At 51.5% G+C, this 23,904-nt stretch overlaps 1 protein-coding gene across 10 annotated transcripts in view; it reads left to right on the forward strand.

Annotated features, from left to right (window-relative positions):
• Positions 1-263: 263 nt before the first annotated feature.
• The window catches only part of CIITA (class II major histocompatibility complex transactivator), a 47,768-nt gene continuing 24,127 nt past the window's right edge, over positions 264-23,904 (forward strand). For 5 of the 10 annotated variants that reach the window (XR_003522955.2, XM_027610593.2, XM_027610592.2 and 2 more), the window contains exons 1-3: positions 264-694; positions 22,989-23,132; positions 23,383-23,478. Coding sequence is in view for 9 of the 10 variants with exons in the window: in XM_027610593.2 (XP_027466394.2) it covers positions 412-694; positions 22,989-23,132; positions 23,383-23,478 (523 nt within the window). In the remaining variant the exon portion in view is untranslated. Of the gene's footprint in view, positions 695-8,653; positions 8,901-9,881; positions 10,475-22,988; positions 23,133-23,382; positions 23,479-23,904 lie in introns of those variants that run through there. The other 5 variants (XM_027610589.2, XM_027610588.2, XM_027610590.2 and 2 more) reach the window with 3 other exon arrangements.

Raw genomic sequence — 23,904 nt, forward strand, 5'->3', positions numbered from 1 at the left:
AAGCCAATTGTTTAACCTCTATGCCCCAACTGCCTTCTTGCTGTGATAAAACATCTGAAAAGGACCATCACTGTGTAAGTTCCCAGAGAGGCAAGTTCGCTTCCTGTTTAGTGAATATCAGACTGGATCAAATGGAACCCACAGGCTCTGGGCTTCTCTGACACAGGCACGTGGGCGGTCCCAGCCAGTATCGGTGGGGTCCGAATCAGCCCGAGCACCCATTTCCAACCATACCTCAGGCACCCCAGCCTACAAAGCAAATGAGGAAACCTGCCTAAGCAGGAATTAACAGCACCCAACTGCAGAGGTTCCCTCATCCTGTTTTTCACTTCGTGTTTTGGATGCTGCAGACTGGGTGAGCAGAGATCCTAGGCTTTGGCCCAGGCAGCTAGCCTGCCTCCGAGCCCTGCCATGAACCACTTCCAGACCATCCTGACTCGGGTCCAGATGCTGCTGTCCAGCCATCGGCCGAGTCAAGTGCAGGCCCTCCTGGACCACATGCTGGAGAAGGAGCTTCTGTCCCGGGAGTACCACTTCGCCCTGCTCCGCGAGCCTGATGGCGAGGCCCTGGCCAGGAAGATCTCCTTGACCCTGCTGGAGAAAGGAGACCCAGACTTGGCCCTCTTGAGGTGGGCATGGAGTGGGTTGCAGGTCCCAGCGGCCGAGAGGGATCCCGACTCCAAGGACCACAGTGGTAAGTTGGCATCCCCTTCGCCCAAGTAGCAAGGACTGGCCGTAGGCAGCACACGGGTTTTCCCTCCTCTCTGAAAGGAGAGTCAGTGTGCTCATCCCCAACCCCAGATGGGAAGGCGGAGCTGGACAGGAGTCAGGGCATCTGGATGATCTGGCAGGAGCAGCAAGCGCTTGGACAACTTGGTCTGTGATGCTGGGTGTGCACATACAGCACGCTTCCCACTCAGCTTAAGAAAAGACCATCCCGGAGGCATGCTATCAAATGCCTGCTTCATTTACATTCTGAGTGGCCTTGATGTGTCAGGCACTGTGCTGGGCACCGGCTGGGGGCTACGGATCAGCTCCTGCCTGCAAGGGGCTCACGGTCCAGTAGGGAAGACAGCTGCAGGACTCGGTGGGGTTCAAATGTGGAGAGAAGAGGTACCAGAGAGAGGACGGGCCACAAAGCTGGAGAGCAGAGGATGCTGTGTGTGCACGCATGCGTGTGCATCTGTATCAGTGAGAGACAGAAATCAAAAGACAGGGTGAGAGAAGAGAGAGAGAGAGAGGGAGACCGAGACAGGAAGAGAGAGAGAGAGAGAGAGAGAGGGAGACCGAGACAGAGAACAGGAACCCGATCAGAGAAAAGAGAGGAAGAGTGTCTTACTTTTAGAGTATTGACGACACTTGACACCTCTTAAATCAGAAAAACAAGCCTACACCATGCTGCTTCCACCCACATCCCTGGCCCCGCAGACCGTGTGGGTCTTTCTTCCCTGTTGCGAAGAGGTTCTCGCTTTGTTGCCAACAACGTTCTTCCTAAAGATGCGTGTCTGTTCTGCCTCCTGCTCTATCCAGATCTAGGCTTTTCCAACTTGAGGACACAGCACTCATGGCCCCTCTATGGTTTCACAGTCACTTCAACTGGGAGAGGATCACAGTGATTGATATTTATTGGGCATTGACCACATGCCAGGGCCCGCCTCAGCGCATGGCAGCGCTCTTAGTTCTGACGTAACGAAGAAAGCACAGACCACCCAGAGGTGACCCCACCCTGGGTTCTCCAGGTGGGAAGTAGTGGAGGCTGGATCTGAAGGCAGACAAACTTAATCCTCGGAATAAAAAGGAGTAAAAAGCCTTCCGATGGTCTTGACTGGGGCACTGGGGGGCGTACGCATTTCTCCCGCTCTTCTGCGGAGACATGAACTTACAAGGGGTCAGTTTTCCTCATGGTTCAGTTCTCTCCCAGATGGTCTCTGTTAGTTCCTTGGACTTGTCTCTTACTCTTTCCCTTCCCCACCTGAATGATCTCCCTGATTTCTTCATGGGGGTGCAAGCAGCCTGTGTGGTCTTGAGGGCGGTGAGCAGCCACCCCGGGATGGTGGGGGTGGTGAGTCAACCCCGTCCTCCTTCCTTGCAAACCGCATGCCCCTTTCTCTTTTATGTGAGGCTGCCTAACACCTCGGCACTCCCCTCCTCTGTCCGCTGGTTCCTGTTATTTAACTCTGTTTCCTCCCTGGGGATGTCATATTTTTATTTCTGAGCCCATGTGACTCAAGAAAGGGAACTGGGTTCAGAATGATGTGGCCTTAAGGGGGCTGGGAGACAGAGAAGGGCAGGGTGCCTCCTTTCCCAGCCCTTTCTTCCTGTCCTCCAGCTCAGCCCCCCATCAGGGCTGCCGGGTGTGTGGCTGCGGTGGAAGTTGGAGGGAGCAGCCTTTGGAGGGGAAGCGGGAGAAGGGGAAAGAGAATTGTGTGCTTTGTAAAGAAAGGGCCCTGACTCTGGTTTCAGTGGGGGTTCAGAAGAGGAAATCGTCATGTGAAGGTTTTGTAACTCTCTCCACAACCCTTAACGATCTTCACCCTCCACTGGTCTAAACCCTGTGCTGGCTCCCCATCACTCAGAGGAAAAGCCAAATCCGGACGGTGGCCCACAAGGCTCATCACAGTCTGGCTCTCGTCGCGGCTCTGCTCTCATCCCCTACTTCTGCTCATCTCCTCCAGCCATACTGGCACCCCCGCTGTCCCTGGGACAGGCCTGGCATGCCCTCTACCACAGGACCTTGGCACATGCTCTTCCTACTACCTGGAACATTCTTCTCCACATATCCTCTTGGAGGATGCCTCCTAAGCTCTTCGCTCAGATCTCACCTTCTCAACAAGGCCTACCCCGAGCATCCCCTTTAGCATGGCAGGTCCCCGCGCCTGGGTGGCTCGATCACTTAAGCATCTGCCTTCAGCTCAGGTCTGGTCCCGGGGTCCTGGGGTCCCAGGATCAAGTCCTGCGTCGGGTTCCTCGCTCAGCAGGGAGCCTGCTTCTCCCTCTGCCTGTCACTCCCCCTGCTTGTGCGCTCTCTCTCTGACAAGTAAATTAAAAAAAAAAAAGAAGAATTGCAGGTCCCCATCCACGCTCTGAGCCCTCTCCCTAAACTGACATTTTCACCTTCTATATATTTTACTTTTGTATTATGTTTGTCGTTCATTGTCTGACTCTCCCACTAGAAAATAAGCTCCACGTGGGCAGGGATCTGTATTTTGATCATATCCTATCCTAAATGCCTAGTACAGTGCCTGGCACTAGGTAGGTGTGTAATGTAGATTTGTTGAATGTTGGATGGTTAAATGGATAGATGGAGGGCACCTGGGTGGTTCAGTTGGTTAAGCAACTGCCTTCGGCTCAGGTCATGATCCTGGAGTCCCGGGATCGAGTCCCACATCGGGCTCCCTGCTCAGCGGGGAGTCTGCTTCTCCCTCTGACCCTCTTCCCTCTCGTGCTTTCTATCTCTCATTCTCTCTCTCTCAAATAAATAAATAAAATCTTTAAAAATAAATGGATAGATGGAGGGATGGATGGATGAGTGGGTCGGTGGATGGATGGGAGATGGATTGGGTGGGTGGATGGCTCAGGTACTACCATTATTCTCACTTTACAGAATGGTAAACCGAGGCACAGGGTGGTTAAGAGATGGCCTGGGGTGAGGGCTAATGGACGTCACAAGGTCGGATCTACCGCTACACTTTCTGCTTGGCTGCCTCTCCTAAACAACCCAAGGGATACCGTAAATCTACCCATAACAGGTTGACTATCTTCAAACTGAAACCAGGTCTGAAACTTCTAACTGATTCAGAAGTCATCTTCCACTACCACGGTGCCTTGGTGCATTGTGCAGAAAGCCTATTTCTGGGGCTTTGACCTTGGGTATCTGACTCTGCTACAGGAGACAGCACGGGTGCATCCAACCCCAGGCAAGCTCAGGGGGCGGGGGGAGGCCTGAGAGCCAAGGTCCTTGTCCTGACACAACTCAGCAGCTTCCCTGGGGAAACAAAGCAAACGCTCGGGGCATTCTTTGGTGACAATGGGTCACAACGCGTGGCAGGCAGTCTGGGGACAGAGAAGAGACAGTGAGGATGGCAGTGATGGAGAAAGCCCAGGCTGGACACTGGAGAGCTCTGGGTCTGAGGCCACGCTCTGATTCTTACAAACCGTGTGAACTTGGCCACATGATTGGACCACTCTGACCCTCTGTTTCTTCATCTTGAAAATGAGAGCAATGATATAAAGCCCCCAGGGCTATAGTGAGGGTTAAATTAAATGAGATGGTAGCTGGAAACTGTCTAAGGCAGTGCTTGGCATTGGATAGCTAAGTCTCGAGGGGTCATAGCAGGGAGAATTGGACAAGGAAGGAAAAACCAGGGATTTGAGATGCAGAGAAAACAATTATGTCTACAGTCTCATGGGGGGCCGCACAGAATATCTAGACACCTCTTCCATGTGAAACACAGCACTGAGTGCTTGGGTGCTGTGTATATGTGAGAAGTGCATCAGTGTGCCCCCACCGTTGGGCTGGCACACGGTCTCAGCCCTCAGACTGCCTAAGTGCTGGTCCTCCCTAATTCCAAGGGGTGTGCCTGTGAGCACCTTCTGGAACCTCTCTGAGCCTCAGTTTTCCACATCTGTACAATGGAGGCAATGATAGTACCCAGGGTGGTGCTCTGAGGATTCAGTGACCTCATCCAGTGTAGGGCACTTGCATTTCCGGCAAGAAGAGAGTGGATTCTGACCTATCAGCTCAGGGGTGGTGTTTGGGCAGCTACAGCCCTGGGGTGACAGCCAGCTTGGGTTTTTGAACGGAGGCTTTGCCCAGCAGTGCCTTTGGGCATGTGTTCTCAGAGGCCATAGGAACCTCCCCACCCCCCACTCCCCAGGGGTTTATATTTTATTTTTTTCTTTGGCTTTCTTTTGTTCTTTGGTCACTCTATGCTTTCATGATGCGTTATATTTGCCCACGAGGACTCAGTTCTAGGAACCATAGAACAAAGTCTCCCTCTAGGATGTTGCCTGATTTATTGGAAAGGAAGGGACATGCCCCAGGCTGCCAAACGTTTCCTCTGGCTTCCTTCCTCATTTGGCCCTTACCACGAGAGCCACCTGAGCCCAGACCTCGGAGAGGAGAGGTGCTGTACCCTCCCAGCCTCCTCTTTCCCTTCCCAAGACCGGTTTCTTCTCTGATCCTGGGGAGCCTACTCTGCCTTCTGGAAGGAGACGTGCTGGCAAGAATAACTGTTGTCCATTCACCTTGGACGGCTTCCCCGCCAGCCAGACTCACTTCATCTTCACCCTTGGGGGCTGAAGAAAGAAAAGTGCCTGTACCTGGAAGTTGGCACTTCCCCATGGGTTTTCCCAGGCTGACCAGTGGCCCATTCCATACTCTACTTGGCTCCAAGCCTGGCGCCTGACCCAACCAGAGCCGGTTTCTGTTCTCTGTTGTCATTACCTGAAGCAGCTCACCTGTGTGCTTCCCTAGTACCTATTCATCTCTCTAGCCACCTACCTGCCCAGCCACCTCCCTGCGTGCCCTCAAACTTACCTGGTCTACATAACCACCTACCAGTGTTTACTTATCAATCCATCAATTTATATCTGTTATCCACTTATACATACTTACCAATCTATTTATCTAACCATTTATAGTTTTATGTATCAACTTATTTACCTGCCTTCCTACCAACTCATCTGCTTGTGTATTTACCGACTAATAGGCCTGCATTCTCATGCACATTCCTACCTGCCTAATTTAGATACATACCAGTTTTATTGTATCTATTCACCTACTTCTCTAGTCACCTTTCCCTTCCTTCCTTATACACCTTCCTTCCTTTTTTTTTTTTAAAGATTGTATTTATTTATTTGACAGAGAGAGAGAGAGCCCATAAACAAGCAGAGTAGCAGGCAGAGGGAAAGGGAGAAGGAGGCTCCCCGCTGAGCAAGGAACTGGATGTGGGACTTGATCCCAGGACCCTGGGATCATGACCTGAGCCGAAGGCAGTGGCTTAACCGACTGAGCCACCCAGGCGCCCCTCTTCCCTCCTCTTTAATCATTGTCTTAGCACCTGCTAGGGATTATGGTGGTCACCAAAAAGCATAAGAAAGGGCACTTACAACCTAGGGAGAGGGGACCCTTCACCATTGGGCACTTGAGTCTGCCTTGATCATACCAATCCAAACTCGGTTCCTTCACTCAAGCAATCTTGGAGTAGTGTGAATTTTAAATAAGAAAATAAAACTGTGAGTCCCAGACAGTAGCAACCTCATGATCTAATCAGAAGTAACAGAGTCTCTACTTAATGAAATGGGAAGTTCACCGATGCATTGCCAAATACATGGCAACAAGTTTTCTAAAAATGAGTAAAGCATAAGATTGATGTTACCTGGAAGGGTGCTGAAAGCAAGAGCTCAGGCCTTGAAGGATGGCTAAACTAGAGAAGACAGGAGCTTAGCCCTGCATGAGCAGAGGTACCCACGTAGGGCAAGCAGGTCTTTTTGGGGAGACTACAGCAAGGGATGACAAGCCTACTCAGAAGTTGTTCCCCCCATGTCCTCCCCTTGGGGCTTGGCAGGGGACCCTGGCAGGCAATTTTCACAACGCTTCTGCTGGTAGCCAGTGGTCTTTGTCCTGCTGGATCCTGCCTGGAGGCAAAGACATTTGCATGCCCAGGGCAAGGTGGCTTGAACAGCGCTGAGAGGGCTCCCCAGTAGGGAGGAAATTGATTTTGTTCAAAGCAGCCCTGGGCTCAGAGAACGGTCACCATCTCTGAGGGAGTTTCAAAGAAGGACATCGGCAGGAGGAATGCAGGATGCTTTAATAGGGAGAAATTTGGGGCTCGGCTTACCCTCCGCCCTGCTCCTTGCCCTGACCACCCAGGTGGCTTGGCATTCTAGCTCTGCTACGCCAGGCTGCCCACTCCTCATCTCTGTTTCCACTGAGCCTGCCAAAAGTCAGACCCCATCAGCTCCTGGCTGGGCACCACAATGTCTCCTCTCCCGTGTCTCTACCTGGGGCACTGCCTGTGCTAATCTAACAGCCTCCGGCACCAGCCAAACATGCAGCATGGTCCATGTCACCACCCAGCTCGGAGCCCTGTGTTGACACAGGCATGGTCAGGTTTGGGGATTGAGTATGGGTCTGGGGGCGGGGGGGACGGTTCAGTGTGGATGTGGAAAGACCAGGTAGCAGAGAGGAGATTGGACCCAGTGAGAGGTGATGGCATCCAGGCAGGTGCACTCCGGTCGGACGGACTCTCATTGGCATGTCCTGCCATGAACCAGATTCAGAACTGCCTCAGCCATGGCCGTCACTCAGAACTGGCTGCCTCCAAGGACGGGAAAGGACTCTCACAAGTGGCCTTGAGACAGGTGAATGGGCAGGGGTGCCTCTCCCTTGGCACCAGGTCATGGGAAGGTGACACTTCTTGAGATTTCTAATATTTGTCACGTCTGTCTTATTAGCCTAACAAGGCAAGACCGTGTTTCAAGTTGACTACTAGCGTTTCCCATTGGTCTGCCTACTTCCTCCCTGGGCCTTCTAAAAGCAGGGTCTGTTTCAAAATAACCACCTTACAAAGATAGGCATCATTATCTTTATTTCGTATGTGGGGGAAACCAAGGCCCACACAAGGGAATGAGGGGTCCAAGGACACGCACCTGCTAGCAACAGCAGGGGCTCGATGCCAGATCTTCAGACTCCTAACCCAGTGCTCTTTCAGTATAAGTGCAGGAAGGAGGCACTTGTCATTGCTTCCCAAACTTCATTCACTTCTGGATCACGGTTTCGATTTCTACGCACCATCGTATACTAATTATTTGCCCGACAGGTGTTTTTTCAAAGCGTTCACATTTTTTTTTTTAAATTCAAGTTTATTTTCCAAGGAATGTTTATGTTCGCCATAAGTGGAAGGAATGCCACCCACTGAAGTGAACTGTGAAACAGGAAGGGGGGACAATGTTTATACAAATCCAGCCAGAAACTGTCTCACTGAAGGCTTGCAACTAGGGAATGCTTTCTGGGAAACAGGGATGTATCCTGCATTTGAAGAGGTTTGTTAAAGACCTATTAGCCTGACAAACACTCTTCCAGATGCCATCAGGAGCGTGGGTAGAGACTTGCAGGAGCACTAACTTTCTCCCTGTGGGTCAGTGCTATTTAGCACTGCATCCGTGTGTCGCCCCAAACCATCTGGCTGTAAGTAGACCACATTTGGGGTAACATTGTTTTATGTGTAATTTACGTTTTGGTCCCATGTCTTGGAATAAAAATCCTGAGTGGACCACTCATGATCTCCAAAGCAATTCAGGGCAGTTTGGTGTGGGGGTGGGGTGGTGGAGGAAATGGAATCTGGGGAGCCTGCTGGACCCCAGCTCAGCTTGTCTTGAGGCATTTTTGGGGCTCTGATCCTGGCCCCGTCCTGCAGAGGATGGCAGGGATTGGGGCTCCATTGTGGTCACCATAATTTCAGAATGTCATTGTGTTAAAGGTCTCCCTCCAAGAAACGACTCTCAACCTTCTATGGTCACCCCCTTTGGTCCACAAAAAGGAACTGAAATTACCATCAGAGGCACGGGGAGGGCTTAAGGGAGTGTGGGCAAATTAGAGAGTTTTAGACCGAGAGATCAGACGGCTTGATGCCACTTCATAGGGGGAAAGTTTTCTGTTGGTCCCTTGCTTGCTTTGCATGTGGGCTTAGTCTTGGCGGGTTCCTGACTGGTATAGGTGGCTAAGCTGGAGATGAAGCTGTCTGCTCTTGAGCTGGGCATGTAAAGGCATCGTTTTGGGCAGGCTGAGGGCACCAGGAGGGGCTGCCAGACTCCAGAAGCCACTGCCTCACTGGTTTCCCACACCATGCGTTGCCTGGCTCCACGCCCTGCGGGGTCCTACCTGCCAGAGTCTCAAGGTAAAAAGGGGGGTGAAAGAAGTTGGGGTTGACAAGGCTTCTTGATTTAGGGTAAGGTCTCAGCTGGCCCCACCATCTCTGAACTGGGGAGTGGGAGCAGAGAGTGGGGTCCTTGTCCCATCGGGGCTGTTGGGAAAAGTGAGGTGGTTGATTATTTCCATCCACTTGAGGGACATTCAGATCCGTCCAGGTGCCTGGCATGTGAGAGGACTTTATCAGCGCTAAAGAGTTCTAGAGGGCCAACTTTCAGGAGGCATGTCGTTAGCTCTCAGCATTGATAGCCCGGCTTGGCCAGCCACAGGCGCTCTCTCCACCAGGTAAACACTGAGGGGTGCCCTTGAAGGACAGACCCCACCCTACCCCCGGGGAGAAGCAGGAAAATCAAAGTCGGAGTCAGCTCCTTGGCATAGCTGTTGAGCGCCAACCGGCTGGACAGATGCTCCCCTCTCCCCAGTTTCTAGATTGTGTTTTGGGGAAGAAGTGGGGGCTAGGAGACAGATGGCACCAGCTCTGCAATCAGCATGGCAGGTTTGAATCCCAGCTGCATTGTTGGCTGGGTGTGAAGTGACACAGAACATGTCACCAACCTTCTCTGACGCTCTTTGCCTGGGCTGTTAAAAATTCTGACAGGGTCATGATGAGGGATCAAAGTCCAGCACAGAGCCTGGTACATGGTAGGAACGGAATTTCATCAGGGAAGCCTGCTATTACTAGTGCCGCTGTGTTGTGTGTTTCAGAGGGGGCTCAAGGGGGTGAGACCCCTTTCCTCAGACACCGCTGAGGTTTGCCAGCTCTGTTGGATTGAGACTGTTGGGAGTTTCGATGGGAAGGAGAGGTCAGGAGTCACCTTGACCCACGCCTTCAATTCCAGACAGGAACTCCAAGCGTGGGAAGTGCCCTCCCCAAATTCTCATGGTGGGTGGAGCTGGGGTCCAGAACCTCTGGAGGAGGAAAGGCAGGAGGAGTGTCGGCCTCAGGGATGAGGCTGAATTTCCAGCCCGTGAGGGTCCCTGAGGCACTTTCTCTTGCCTCTGGAGGGCATTTGCCTTCCCAGGAGTGAATGGCTCATGGAGCAAGTCTCTGGGTCCGTGTCCCCTGCAAGGGCAGTTCGCCACCTTCATGGCCGGGCTGAGCTGGAGAGACACGGAGGCCAAGCCAAAGCAAGGGAGAGCTGCCTGCAAGTCAGGGTTTGCAGATGGCGAGCCCGCAGCTCCCCCGGAGAGGGGTGGAAGGAGGCTGGCCCTTTCCAGGAGCCGATAGACGTTCCAGCAGTGCCCAGGAGTGTAAGGATGTGACCCTAGCCCTTCCAAGAAAGCACGTGGTGGGTGCTTTGTGCCTGTTTACTCCCCAGCTTGGCCCAAACCCCGGCGCAGAGAGAAAGTGAAAGAGAAAAGGACGGCCCTGGCGGATGAGGTGGGGGGACTGGGCGACCAACCCGCCCCAGTCTCGCAGCAGCCCCACAGCTGGCGGGAACGAGAGGCCACCGGCAGCACGCGAGAGTCGGGGAGCAGCGATAGGTGACCAGGGCTGTCCCCCTGCACCCCGAACGTCGGCCCGGCAATCGAGGCTCAGAGGTTGGCTGCTACTTTCCTGAGGTCACACAGCAAGGCTGGGAGGAGGAGGAAGGGAATGTGCGGCGTGCCGGACCCGCGAAAGTCCGCGTTTCCGGCATCCGCGGTCTGGAACGCAGGGACTGGGGCGCAGACCGGAGCTGGGTCGGGGTGCCCGGCCGCGGGGCCCGGAGAGAGCGCGGGGCAAGGGGAGGCGGGCGGGAGCCGGGCATCTGCAGACACCCTGGGGGCGCAGAAGAAGCGCGCGGAGAGGAGCCCAGCGCCGGCGCCAAACCCGGGGCGCACACACCCTCCGCGCCTCCTAGAGTCTGGAGAGGCGATGCCTCTATGGGGACCCTGGGCCCGGGCCGCCCTTCTCTGAGCCTCAGTTTTCCAGTTGGATCACAGCACCGCTCTGACTCAGGAGTGCAGGTTTCCGACCCTTGGGTGGGGTGCCTTTTAGGAAGGTTTGTGGGGCGCACGACCTTTAGTGGGCGCCCTGGAGAAATCCTCACCTCTCTCCCCCAGGAGGCAAAACTGAAAAAGGAAAAAGACCTTGATTTGGGGGTCTCAGAATTGCAATTCGGGGAGCACAGAAAAGCGTCTTGCTCAGGTGGGGGAAAACCGGGGGTTTTTATGAGAAAGAAGGAGGGGGGTGATTACATGATTTAGGTAAAGAGCAGAGAACAAGCCTGCTAATTTGGTGCTTCCCCATTGAGCCGCTTCTGTTGATTACCTTACTATTTTGTTGCTGCTATTAGATGAAACAGTCCCTTGTAGGTATGAACTCTCCTGTCCCCATGCGGTCTGAATGCCAGTTGTTCTGTTGACTTTTTATGAACAACTGCTTGTAAAAACAATTGCCAGTCCAAGAGTTCATTAGAAAGGAAAATGAAATTTTAAAATGGAGTCTCTCATGTCCATGAATTTTATACAATTCCAAGCCTCTCTTTGATAATCTGGGGTGGGGGTGGGGCAGCTTTCTGGGAGGGCTTTGACAGGGCTGACATATCCACCTCACTTTGGGGTCCTGAGCCCCGCCTTCCAAGGAGAGAAACCAAGGAGCCCCAGAAACAGCTGCGGGGGGATCTCTCTGGAGCCCCAGAATGCGAGAATTGGAACTGCCATGTCTAGCTCCATCTGGGACCCTTAAGGCCCACAGTTCTCTTCTGAGTCCCATGCCCTCCCCCATCGAGGTGACAAAGGATAGGAGACGGGCGCCCAGCAATCCACAGCACCCCACTTATCACGGCCAGGTGTTCCTAACTTTGGCAAGATGCCTTCCATCTGTGAAGCCCCCCTCCCCACCAACCCAGAAAAGAAATACTCCCAGCCAATCAGAAGGTTAAGGAAACTGGTGCTTCTTGCTCTAGGGCCTGGTGGAGCAGAGGGGGGCGAGGGGGAGACCCCAGAAAGTCCCCACCTTCCAAACCCCAGACTGCCTTAGGTAAGGAGCTGGTCTCCAAGATCCCAGGATGTACAATGGAAAGATCCTCAGGGGGAACTGAGCCAGGGGGTCCCAGGCTTCCCGCACAAGGGAGTCACTTGTTTAGCGTGTAGGCTTCTGGGTTCTGCCACCAGGACCCACCCAGGCTAAACCATCTATCTGGGTGATTCCTATGGCAGAGGCCCAGAGGTTATATACATGTATTGAGAGGCATTGATGTGGTCCAAACCCTGTTGTCTCACCATGTTACAAAACCTCTGGGGACTTCCCCAGGAGGTTTTGTAACCAAGGTCACATAGTCGAGGTTTTGGTAGAGTCAAGATTTGAATCCAAGTCTCTGGAGAGCCCAGTCCAGTGCCTGGGCAGGGGTGTGAGCCTCCACAAATGCAGGGCAGGTCCTGGGTAGTCAGAGTCTTGCTGCTGTACAGCAAAACCTGTCTGACAGCAGGGACCTGGTTTGACCTCTTGAGACCTCAGCCCCTGGTCCCTTGTGAAGAGTAGTTAGGAAATTAGCAAAAGGACTCAACAGCATGGACTGGGGTCAATCCCCGGCAATCAGAGAAGTGGCCTGAGGAAGAGGGAGAAGCTTCTGGACTTGGCTTTCAGACTTGCCATCCATCAACCCTGGATAAATGACTTCCCTCTCTGAGGTACATTTGTAACACGGCTAAAACGAGAGCACTGTCTGGGAAGCACTTGGGAAGAATCACCAAAGAATCCACCTGGGCCAGGAGTAAGCATTATAGCCCCTGAAGGGATTGTATGGAAAGATCTGAGGGGAAGTTGTGGGCGGAAGGGAGGCTTCTAGACTTTGTCACATACCTGATGGGTGGTCCACGGACAGTTCTCAAAGACGCGTTCATTGATACCAGGTAGGAGATCCCTACTTTTCTGATTCGTTCTTGAGCCGCCTCCCCCGTTTTTGTGTGTAGACATCTTTGACAACACTCATACTGAGTGATGTTTCTTTTTAGCAGAGTAGGGCAGCTGACCTTATTGTAATAACATTGTTTTGTTTTTAGTGGTAAGTGATGCTGGGTTTTTCCCCCCCACGGGAGGGAGTGATAGAAAGTTTCCTTTTTTTTTTTCTTAATGATAATATAAAATTTACCAAGGTACCCATTTTAAGTATACGATTGAGCTGTAATAAATACATTCCTGCTGTTATACAACCATCCCACCATCTGTCTCCAGAACTTTCTCATTGCCCCAAACTGAAACTCTGGCCCCATGACACGCGAACTCCCCACTCGGGCCCCCTCCCCCGGCTGCTACCCTTTGATTTTCTGTGTCCGTGGAGTTGACCACTCTAGGTGCCTCGTGTAAGTGGAATTCTATAGTATTTGTCTTTTTGTGACTGGCTTCTTTCATTGAGCATGTTGTTTTTAAGGCCCATCCGTGTTGTAGCAGGTGTCCGTGTTTCCTTCCTTATCATGGCTTAGTAATATCCCAGTGTATGGATAGGCCCTGCTGTGTTTATCCATTCTTCTGTTGATGGACACTTGAGTTGTTTCCACCTTTTGTCTATTACAAAGAGTATGCTATGAACATCCGTGTACCAGTATGCTTTTGACTTCCTGCTTTCAAATCTGGAAGGTTTTCTTTTAACATAAATATATTTATTTCTTTAAAAAGTTAATTCAAGGGACGCCTGGGTGGCTCAGCCATTTAAGCCTCTGCCTTCGGCTCGGGTCACGATCCAGGGTCCTGGGATCGAACCCCAAGTTGGACTCCCTGCTCAGCAAGGAGTCTGTTTCTCCCTCTGCTGCTCCCCCTGCATGCGCTCTCTCTCTCTCTCTCTCTCTCTCTCTGACAAATAAAGAAATAATACCTTTAAGAAAAAAAAAGTTAATTCAAGGAAAATGCAAAGGTAAATTATAGAACAGGTGGTATGCAGATCTGACCCCAAAATTGTAAAGGGGGCTGATGAACACCTGAAGTTTGGGAGACTGGACTGGGGAAAAGACCCGGTAGCAATTGTAACAATCCAAAGTGTGGGGCTGGGGGCTCCTCCATCAAGGGCATGGCAGTCGACAGGGAGTCCTGGAAGGAGAAGGAGAGAATTGAGGAAGGTGTTCACTCTGGTTCTAGGATTTTCAGCTGGGGAGAAGTGGAAAGGTGGCAGAAATGGAGAGCCTGGAAGGGTCACTTGGGAGAAGGAGAATTGCAGACCTCCCAGAGTTCAAGAAAAGTCACCCCAGCGGGGGGGGGGGGGGGGGGGGGGAGGGCAGTGTTTTCTTGGCAAGTGGAAAGTCAGGCTGCCTTGAAAATAAAACCCATTTGAATTCCCTACAAGGCAGGTGTGTGTGTGAGGGGGCACAAGGGGGTGCTCGTTTAAAAATACAGAATCTCTGGGAGTTGGCCCAGGCTGCTGTGTGTTTAGCGCCCTTTTCAGGCAGTTTTGATTCACAGCCAAGCCTGCCAATGGCTCGTCTCTGCCGTCAGATGCTAGCAGGCAGGGCTGGACCATGATCCATGGCTCAGAGGCTCCAGCACCCAGCAGAGGGCCTGGCACTGGCTTAGGCACCCCATTAGGTCAAGCTGGGGGTCAAGACTGGAGCCGAGGGCCTGGCTTGGCCACAGGGTGCTCATTCCCCTCCCCATCCCAGTACCTGGCTCAGGTTGTCTTCCGGGGAGGGGGCTGGGGTTGGAGGGAACCTGTCGGACTCCTTTCCAGGTCACTCTGATTGCAGCTCGGAATGTTGGGGCATGCAGAGTGAGGGCCACCTGGAGGTGGGAGGGGCCAGGCCGGCCTGAAGGGGACGGGCGCTCTGGACAAACACGGAGCCTACCTCCTCCCCCAGCTGCAGCTCGTACTGCTGGTCTCCTGCCTTCTCATCCTGTCCACCAGGACCCTTACCCCCAGTCACTGGCCGTCTGTGGGCACACACGCCAGTTGAGGTGGTATCATTTGAATCCTAAGTCGCGATGAGGTGAATGTCCTCAGTGGGGGTCCAGACTAGATAGGTGGCTTGCCCCAGCTCTTCAGAGGTGGTCTCTGGTGGGGGAGGGCTTTTGTGGGGTTCTGTGTGGTTGCCAGGCCCCCTGGTAGAAAAACAGAATGAGCTAGTCTCTGGTGAGGTTCCTAGGAAGCAGATTCGGAGTTGAAGATTTGCATGTGGGAGATTTATTGGGGAGAGGTGAGGTGGGGGACACCGCAGGGAGAGGGAAGAGGCAGGATTGGGCAGAGGGAGGATTGGGCTGCCAGCCATAAGTCTCAACAGGGGTTTCAGCCACCCCCACCCGGAGGCCCCACAGAGCGTGCTGAAGCTGGGACAGCCTTTAGGGTTACTGCAAATTAAGGCACCAGACTGGAGCTTTGCACCCCACAGGGACCAGTCATCACATATGGTGTCCCCTTGGAGAAGGGGTGTGACTTGGAGCTATGCCCAGAGCTGTGAGTTGTGAGCCCCTTGCCCTCCAGCAACTGGTGGATGGGCACCCCAACCTCAGCCCCTTGAGGGGGTTCGTCCGTGTTGTAGCAGGATGCTACATGTAACACATCACACCAGTTAAAATTGTCAAGTCAGAGTATCTGGAGGCCGAGGTCTACACGCTCCTCCGGAGTTGTATTTTAACCCTACTCTGCAGCCCCTTTTGGGGAGGGAAGGTTGTGGGCCCTCTGTCCCCTTTAAGCAGCGCCACATGCTCTGAGATTTGCCTTCTAATGCATTCAAGGTGGGTCCCTGTGTTTGCGTGTATTCTTGGAACCTCTCTGCTGCGTTTTCATGCGCCTCAATGTCACTCTGCACATCTATGCACATCTAGCTTTGGGGTCTCAGGGCTCATTCTGTTTCTGACTTTTCACTCTGCACTATGTGGCTGGGTGTGCATTTGGTCTGTCGCTTCTAACACGGTATCCTCCTCCATGGATCACAGTGTCTACTTTTGACTGCCCTGCTCTCAGCCACGGACACCCAGATGGCATCCCCCTGCTGTCACCACAAAGAGTCCAGTGCGTCCCCTCATGGGTGTCCCCATGCAGCTGTGGGAGTGTTTCTTTAGGAGATACATACCCAACCTGGAGTTGTGAGGTTGTCAGATCTCTGCATCCTTTGGTATTCGAACAGGTGCCGGGGTGTTCGCTGGGGTGGCTGCACCAGCCCACTTCTTCCAACCTTTGGCATTTCCTAGCTTTCTAACTTCGACCAGTGGTGCAGTATCAAGTGGCACCTCGCTGTTCTTATTTGGAAACTCACATCACTAGAGCACTTTCTGGAAATGTCACTTTATTTTTTTAAAGATTTTTTATTTATTTGACAGAGAGATAGAGAAAGCACAAGTAGGCAGAGTGGCAGGCAGAGGGAGAAGCAGGCTCTCCGCCAAGCAGGGAGCCCGATGCGGTGCTCGATCCCAGGACCCTGGGATCACGACAGGAGCCGAAGGCAGACGCTTAACCAACTGAGCCACTCAGGCGCCCCTCTGGAAATGTCACTTTAGGCAAGTCACAGCAATGTAATAAGGTAGATGCTCTGCCAACCAAATACGGTAGGTTTCACAACTGGGAGAGGCTGAGGAACTTATATGAGGTCACACAGTTAGCACGGAATTGGGATTTGAACCGAGAGCAAGCACTCTTAACCACTGTATTATTATCATCATGATTCGTCTCCCTCTTAAAATATTATCTGAGTCTACATTGCAAGCTTCTTGGCAGGGAATGTGTTTTAAACCTCTTTAGGGCCCCTGGAGAACTGAGCCCAGGGCCTTTTTTTTTTTTTTTTGGTAGGAGATGCTCAGTAAATCATTGTTTTACAGATTTGGATGAAAACCAGTGCGGTATGTCTTTCAGAATTTATCTGGAGGACAAAAATGCAAGAGAAGAGGAAACTTGTTTGATCGATTAGCCCCACAGAGATACTGACTGGGGTCTGGTCGTGGAAGATAAAGTAGCCCTGGGCTCTTGGCTTCCTGCCTTCTGACCCCCAGAAGTAGCTTGTCAGGAGGTTAGGGAGCAAGGTAGTGTTAGGAGGGCCCTTGGGGGAATGGAGAGGGGCAAGGCTGACAAGCAGTGAGGAATCTGGAATCCCAGAATACCTCAGCTGAGTTGGCTGCACCCCATTTCATGAAACTAAGGCTCAGAGGGTACTCAAGAGCAAAAGCTGAGCTGGAACGCAACACCATTCTCTCGGACACACAGTTCAAAGATCTTCATTTCTTCCTCAGGAGGAGAATTAGAGTCAACATGCAGGGAAATATTTCTTTTTTGTGCTCTTTTATCACAGTGCAGAGCAGAGCTGAAGAGTTCGGGGGTAGCAAAGGTGCCCCTTTCTCCCTCCCAGTGCTGCTTGAGACCCTCAAGGACACACTCCCTTTTCTGGGAAGAAAGCACCTGTTAAACTGAGCCTAGCCTCATTGTTCTCATCCGTAAAATGAATATGATAATACCAATTTCCCAGAGTTGCTGTGACAACGTTATGCATCTAGAGTACCCAGCACAGTCCCCCAACACAACAGACTCTCCCAGTAGGAAAGGACCGTTATGTCAGCAGACACCGGCTGTCAGGTTACTTCAGGAAGAGTTTGAACAGTTTGGTAATACTTGATTTCCCTCAGGCAGGGGAGAGAGAAATGAATTTATTCCAGGAACCATCTTGGTGCCTACAGTCTTTCAAAACCTGTGGTGTAGTACAAAATGGGGACGGAAATGAACCCCCCAAAGGGACTTTTGGTGGCCAAGAGATTAGGAACTTTTTCTCAAGTTGGATGTGGAAGGTGGTAGCCCAGGGGGAAGGGCGGGTTCAAAGAGGACCTTCTAAAAATACCATTCATTTACCAAAAAGACACAGACCACTTCTCTGTGGTGCCCCAGACAGCTCCTCAAAAGGAGAAATCATCTTGTCACCCATGCCTCCTGTCACCAGGCAAGGACAAGAAGCCATGGTTTTGCAGCCAGGCATCTGGCTCAGATCCTACCAGTTTTTCTCAGCTGTTTCTTTATCTGAGAAATGGGAAGACAAATCACAAATGTGTGTGTTAGACTGAATGGAATAAGGTCTACACATCATGTCATTTGGTGCCTGGTGCTCAGCGGGCACCTGTGAATTCTAGTTATGCATCACTTTTATGGGTGGAGAGAGCCTGCTATGTGCAAGAGCATGCTGGAGTCTGGGGATAGGTAAGCTAGACAGACAGGGCTCCTTCCCTCACAGGACTCCTGGCCTGTGTGATTTGCCTAGTGCTAGGACAGCTGAAGGGCTCCCTGTCCTTTGCAGTGGGGTGATTTGAGCCATCTCTGTTCCCAGTCCCCTCTAGATTGGCATGTGGGGGAAAGAGTCCAATCAGAAGCACTTCCTAAACATCTAGAGAGAGACATAAGGAACCTGGTTGTGGGAACCCTGGTCCCAAGCCAAGATGTAAGTCGATCTTGGGCATGAATGGGAGACACTGTGGCTTTGGGAGATCGAGACCAGGAGACTAGACTCCAGAACAGAGCCCCAGCTCTGCAGCATCCCAACATCATGGGATTCCTTTGACTGTGGGCCTCCTGTGTGCCTCCAAGAGCTTCTCTTGGCCTTTCAATGGTCCCACAAGGGAAGTGTCAATTATCCTGATCTAGTAGTGGGAAAACTGATAGAGAGGTGAAGTCACTTGCTTAATGCCTCCTAACCAGGATTCAGATGAAAACTCTCCAACCAGGTGACCTTGGACAAGCCATTTCACAGAAGTGTTTGACTATCCTCATCTATCAAATGGGCATTAAATCCTGCCTTCTCCCTAGAGCTCTTTGGGAGCTCAAATGAGGGGGTAGGGTGGAGGCAGAAGCCCATTATGAGCTGGAAATCCCTGTATACTCAAGACAAGTGCATAAGGTGCAGAGTTCATCTTGGGGTAGCTGGAAGGAAGGTGTGGAGGTATATGTTGGGGATATCTGAGTGTGCATGTCCTCTTCTTCTTCTTCTTCTTTGAGAGAGAGAGAGTGCGCATGAGTGGAGGGGTTGGGAGCAGAAGGGGAGTGAGAGAAAGAATCTTAAGCAGGCTCCATGCTCAGCATGGAGCCCAATGTGGGCCTCGATCTCACGACCCTGAGATCATGACCTGAGCCGAAATCAAGAGCCAGACGCTTAACTGACTGAGCCACCCAGGCACCCCAAGAGTAAATGTCTTCTTGTCTGGGTTTAGCCAGTGACACAGAACTCGGGCCCATAGATGACTTTTTTCCCAGGCACTTCTCAGTGGTAGCGATGGGGGACATGAGCAGACCTCCCAGGCTGCACTGCTGGCTGTGGGATTTTCTTGTTCCTATGGGGTCTGTGGGAGCTCCTTAAGTAAAAGAACGGAAAGCTTGGCTTCACAATGTTGTGACTTACGGAGGAATGAAAGAGAAAGGGCCCCTTTGTCAACCGCCAGAGCTTAGAAGCAAATTAATAATCATAAATAATGATAGTGATGATGATGGCCATCTCCCACATTTGCTTACCGTGTATGTGCTGGATGCCATTCTAAGCCACCATTCCCTAAATTCTTGCTAAGTGCCAGTCACCTTTCTGAGGGCTTTATGAGAATTAACTCACTGGATCCTAATGAGTTACCAGTTATTATTCCCATTTTACAGATCAGGAAACTGAGACTCCAGGAGGTTGATATAACGAACCTACCTAGGTTGTGGTGAGTTGGTAGGTAGGAGTGATTTCAGAGGCAGGCAATTTGACTCCCAAGCTCACGCAAGTTGGCTTTTTTCTCTTCTGTCAGTGTGTTTCTCTGGGATCTGATCGCATTTGGCAATGCTGTCCAAAGTTTGAAGCTGAGCCCGTCAATAGTGGGGCTGGGTTATACTTCTTCAAGCTCCTCTCCATGGCACCTCCTGCCGTCACCCTTCTGCGATAGGACCTGGTCCCTCCCTATTCCTGGGCCTAGATATGACGGGGAGAGTTCACTGAATGGAAACATTTTGATCGGCAGGAAAGAGCAATGGACTGAGAATCTTGTGCTTGGGAGGGATCAGGTGCAGGCTTGGCCAGGGACAGGCTATGGGGCCTTGAGCAAGTGGCATCCCTTCTCAGGGTCTCATCTGCTCTGTAGAGTGAAGAAGGTTGGACTTGAAGGCCCCTGGCAGACCTGTTACCCTGTGAAAAAATAGTTTGGGGAACTTGACCAAAGTCACCCAACTCATTGGTGAAATGGTTAGGCTCAATCCAGAGCTGTTGTCTCCAGATCTGGCTGCCTGGAAAAAGAGGTGGATTGCTACAATGTAAGCTGTCCACAAATACCCCAGACTGAAAAGAGGAGGAAGGCACCGGGCAAGATTTGGGTGGAGGGGGGTCTTTTCTTACCTCCCTGGAGAGAACAGATTTCTTCTCTGGTCTCAAGCCACTGTGCTGGGAGGGGTGGAATTCTTCCTCTGACCCCCAGGCTTGGCTTCATGACAAGAAAAGGGTGGGGACTCCATCTTTCGGTTCCGCTTCCTCCAGTCATGGCTGGCTGGACCTTTGAGGCAAGTCTGTGATGTTTGGGTTCCCGCGGCCCCCACCCAACACATTATCAACAGGCAGCCCCAGCCAGGGCCCCATGATGGCCTGGAAAGTTCATTCTCCGTGATATCCGGGGTCTGTGCAGAGACCCTCCATAGGTAGTGAGCATTGTTAATGAATCAAATGAAAAGCAGCAGCTGGAAGGCAGTGGTGAGTTGTGTGTGTGTGTGTGTGTGTGTGTGTGTGTGTGTGTGTGTGTGTGTGTGTGTGTGTGTGTGTGTTTCTCCCGCCCCTACCCTCTTTGGTCCTTCTCCCTCACCTCCACTTTCTTGCGGCCCAAGCAGGGGCACTCAGAAGGCTCTGGCAGGTCCTCTGGCCTTCAAGGCCAGCTCTCCTCTTGCCTCTTCCAAGAAACTCTGAGTCCTTCCAGCAAGTGTCTGCATTTCATGTATAGGAGGCTGAATGGGGGCCCCCAGAAGATATGTCCACATCAAATCCCTAGAACTTGTGAATGTGACCTTATTTGGAGAAAGCGTCTTTGCAGGTGTAATCAAGTTAAGGACCTTGAAATAAGATCATCTTGGATTATGCAGGTGGGCCTTAAACCCAGTGGCAAGTGTCCTTTTAAGAGAGGGGCAGAAGATCTGAGACATGAAGAAGAGACAATGGGACCACTGAGGCAGAGATTACAGTGATTTGGCCACACAGTCACAAGTAAAGGACTGCCGAGAGTTTCTAGAAGCTACAAGAGGCAAGGAAGGACTGTCCCCTAGAGCTTCTGGCAACACCTTGATTTTGGACTTCTGGCCCCCAGAACTGTGAGCGACTAAGGCTCTGTTGTTTTAAGCTGCTCAGTTTGTGGTACTTTGTTACAGGGGGTCTGGGAAATGAACCCACTAGGGAGTGGAGCAGGAAGCATGAGCCTTCAGAGTGGCTCTAGCCAGCAAGAACTGCATATTATCAGGGAGGCTAGTTGGCCTCATCTACAAAATGGAAACAATAATGCCTATCTTCCTGGGTCGGTTTTTGTTTTGCTTTTGCAGCTTTATTGGGATGTAATTCACATAGTGTGTAATTCACCCATTTATTTTTTTTTTTTTTGAAGATTTTACTTTTTCATTTGAGACAGGGAGCTACAGAGAGACAGAGAGCATGAGCAGGGGGAGAGGCAGAGAGAGAGGGAGAAGCAGGCTCCCCGCTGAGCCAGGAGCCAGGCGTGGGGCTTAATCCCAGGACCCTGGGATCATGACCTGAGCCAAAGGCAGACGCCCAACCATCTGAGCCACCCAGGCGCCCCCACCCATTTATTTCTTTTTAAAAAATATTTATTTTTAGAAAGCCAGAGTGGGGGAGGGGCAGAGGGAGAGGGAAAGAATCTCAAGCAGACTCCTTGCTGAGCGTGGAGCCCAATACAGGGCTCGATTCCAGGACCCTGAGATCATGACCTGACCTGAAATCAAGAATTGGATGCTTAACTGACTGAGCCACCAGGGTGTCCCGCAATTCACTCATTTAAAATGCACCGTTCAGTGGTCTTTTCAGTATATTCACACAGTTGTACAACCATCCCCACATTAGCTAAAGAACATTTTTGACATCCCCCCAAAAGAAGCCCCACCTCTGTGATCATTTGCTCCCCAGTTTTTTCCACAACTCTCTCCCAATCCTAACCACTAATCTACTTTATCTGTAAAGATCTACCTATTCTGCACATTCCATATAAATGGAATCATACCATCTATGACCCATTGTGTCTGGCTTCTTTCCCTGATTGTCATGTTTTCAAGTTCCATTCATGTTGTAGCCTGTGTAGTACTTTATTCTTTTTATGGCTGAATGGTATTCCATTGTATGTTTATTCATTCATTGATAGATATTTGAGTTGTGTCCATATTTTGGCTATTATGAATTATGTGTCTATGAAATTTCATACACAAGTTTTTGTGTGGACATGTCTAGGGTGTTTGGAAGATTGAATGAAGTGGTATCTAAGGTGTCTGATATGCCCTTCACCAAATGAGGAATTTTAGAATCTGCCCCGACTCCTTCAGTTTACAGATTAGGAAACTGAGGCACGGAGAGGAGCAGAGACTTGCTCGAGGTCACCCAAGGCCGTAGATAGAGCATAGGACTTAACTGCATATCCTTGCGTCAGAATGCCCAGAACCAGATCCGGGTTCCACTTGGACTTGGGTCACCTATGTAAGTCACCTCACGTCTCTGATCCTCAGGGTCTTCATGTGGAAAGTGAGGATATTAAGAGTATTTACCTCATATGATTGTTGATGTGAGAATGGAATGTGCTAGCCCATGTGTCTGGCACGAGGTAGGTGCTCTACAAATCTCAACTGTTATCACTCATGGCAGCACTAGATGTGGACCTCAAGTCTCCTGGATCCCAGGTGTAAGGTGTCTTGAATCTACACTTCCCCACTTCCCTTCCCTGTATGGTGGGCATCTTCTCAGAGCGACTATAAGTTCCTTGGAGGAAGGAGATATGACTTGCTCTCTCCACTGCCCAGAGCGTATAAGAGGTGCTGAATGAGTACTTCTGCTCACTTTCTTTGGCTCTCCCAAACCCTGGCCTTCACCAGGTGACCCAGCTAGGAGCTATGGTAGGTGTTAATTCTCTACATCTTTCCAATGCTCCCTGCGCTGACTAAATGTGTCTTCCTTCCAGGCAGCGGACAGTGTGCCGCCATGGAGTTGGGGTCTCTAGAAGGCGGGTACCTGGAGCTTCTCAACAGCAGTGCCGATCCCTTGCAGCTCTACCACCTCTATGACCAGACGGACCTGGCTAGAGAAGAGATTGAGCTCTGCTCAGGTGGGCTCTCCTCCCTCTGGCCCCTCCCAAGTCCTTCCTCATCCCCCTCAGCCTGCGGTGGAGACAGTCAGCAACCGGGCAACGTTCCGGCCGCAGAGCTCTGGTCAGCACCGCGGACAGCTCCAAACGCTTGCGTGTTGTTTGCTATCCAAAGGGGAGTTCTCCCAGCCCCGCCCCCGCCTCTCCTTCCTTCCCCACCAGCCCTCTTCCCAAACCTTTCCTGCTTCATCCATGGGGCTTTTCCCTCCAGAACCCGACATGGACACCATCAACTGCGAACAGTTCAGCAAACTGTTGTGTGACATGGAAGGTGATGAAGAGACCAGGGAGGCTTATGCCAATATCGGTGAGGAAGCATTCTGAACCCAGAAGAGGGCCAGTTGAGGGGAAGAGTTCCTTTTTCTCTTTTGGTAACGTCACCCATTCACCACAAGCCACAGCAGGCTCCTCCCTCATAAATTAGGGCAAGGGGGATGCAAAGCAAGGGCTAGAAAAGAGACTCCAGGGAAGAAGGGAGATTGACCCCTTGGCCAATGACCACCAGGCAAACAAAGTCTCACTTTTGTATCCTCTGCCTCCAGTTCTATACCTTTTTATATTTCTTGCTCTTCTTTCCTTCCTTCCACACAGCCCATACCATATACCCCTCCCTGTCTTCTCCCTAGCTCCTAAGCCAGACTACTCTAGTATTTGTAATATCTACCATTTGGGCACACTTGGTGCATGCACATCACTGTATGTGTGTTATTGCATTAAATCCTTACAACAACAA

Source organism: Zalophus californianus, chromosome 10 (assembly GCF_009762305.2).
Source record: "Zalophus californianus isolate mZalCal1 chromosome 10, mZalCal1.pri.v2, whole genome shotgun sequence".
Lineage (NCBI taxonomy): Eukaryota > Metazoa > Chordata > Mammalia > Carnivora > Otariidae > Zalophus > Zalophus californianus.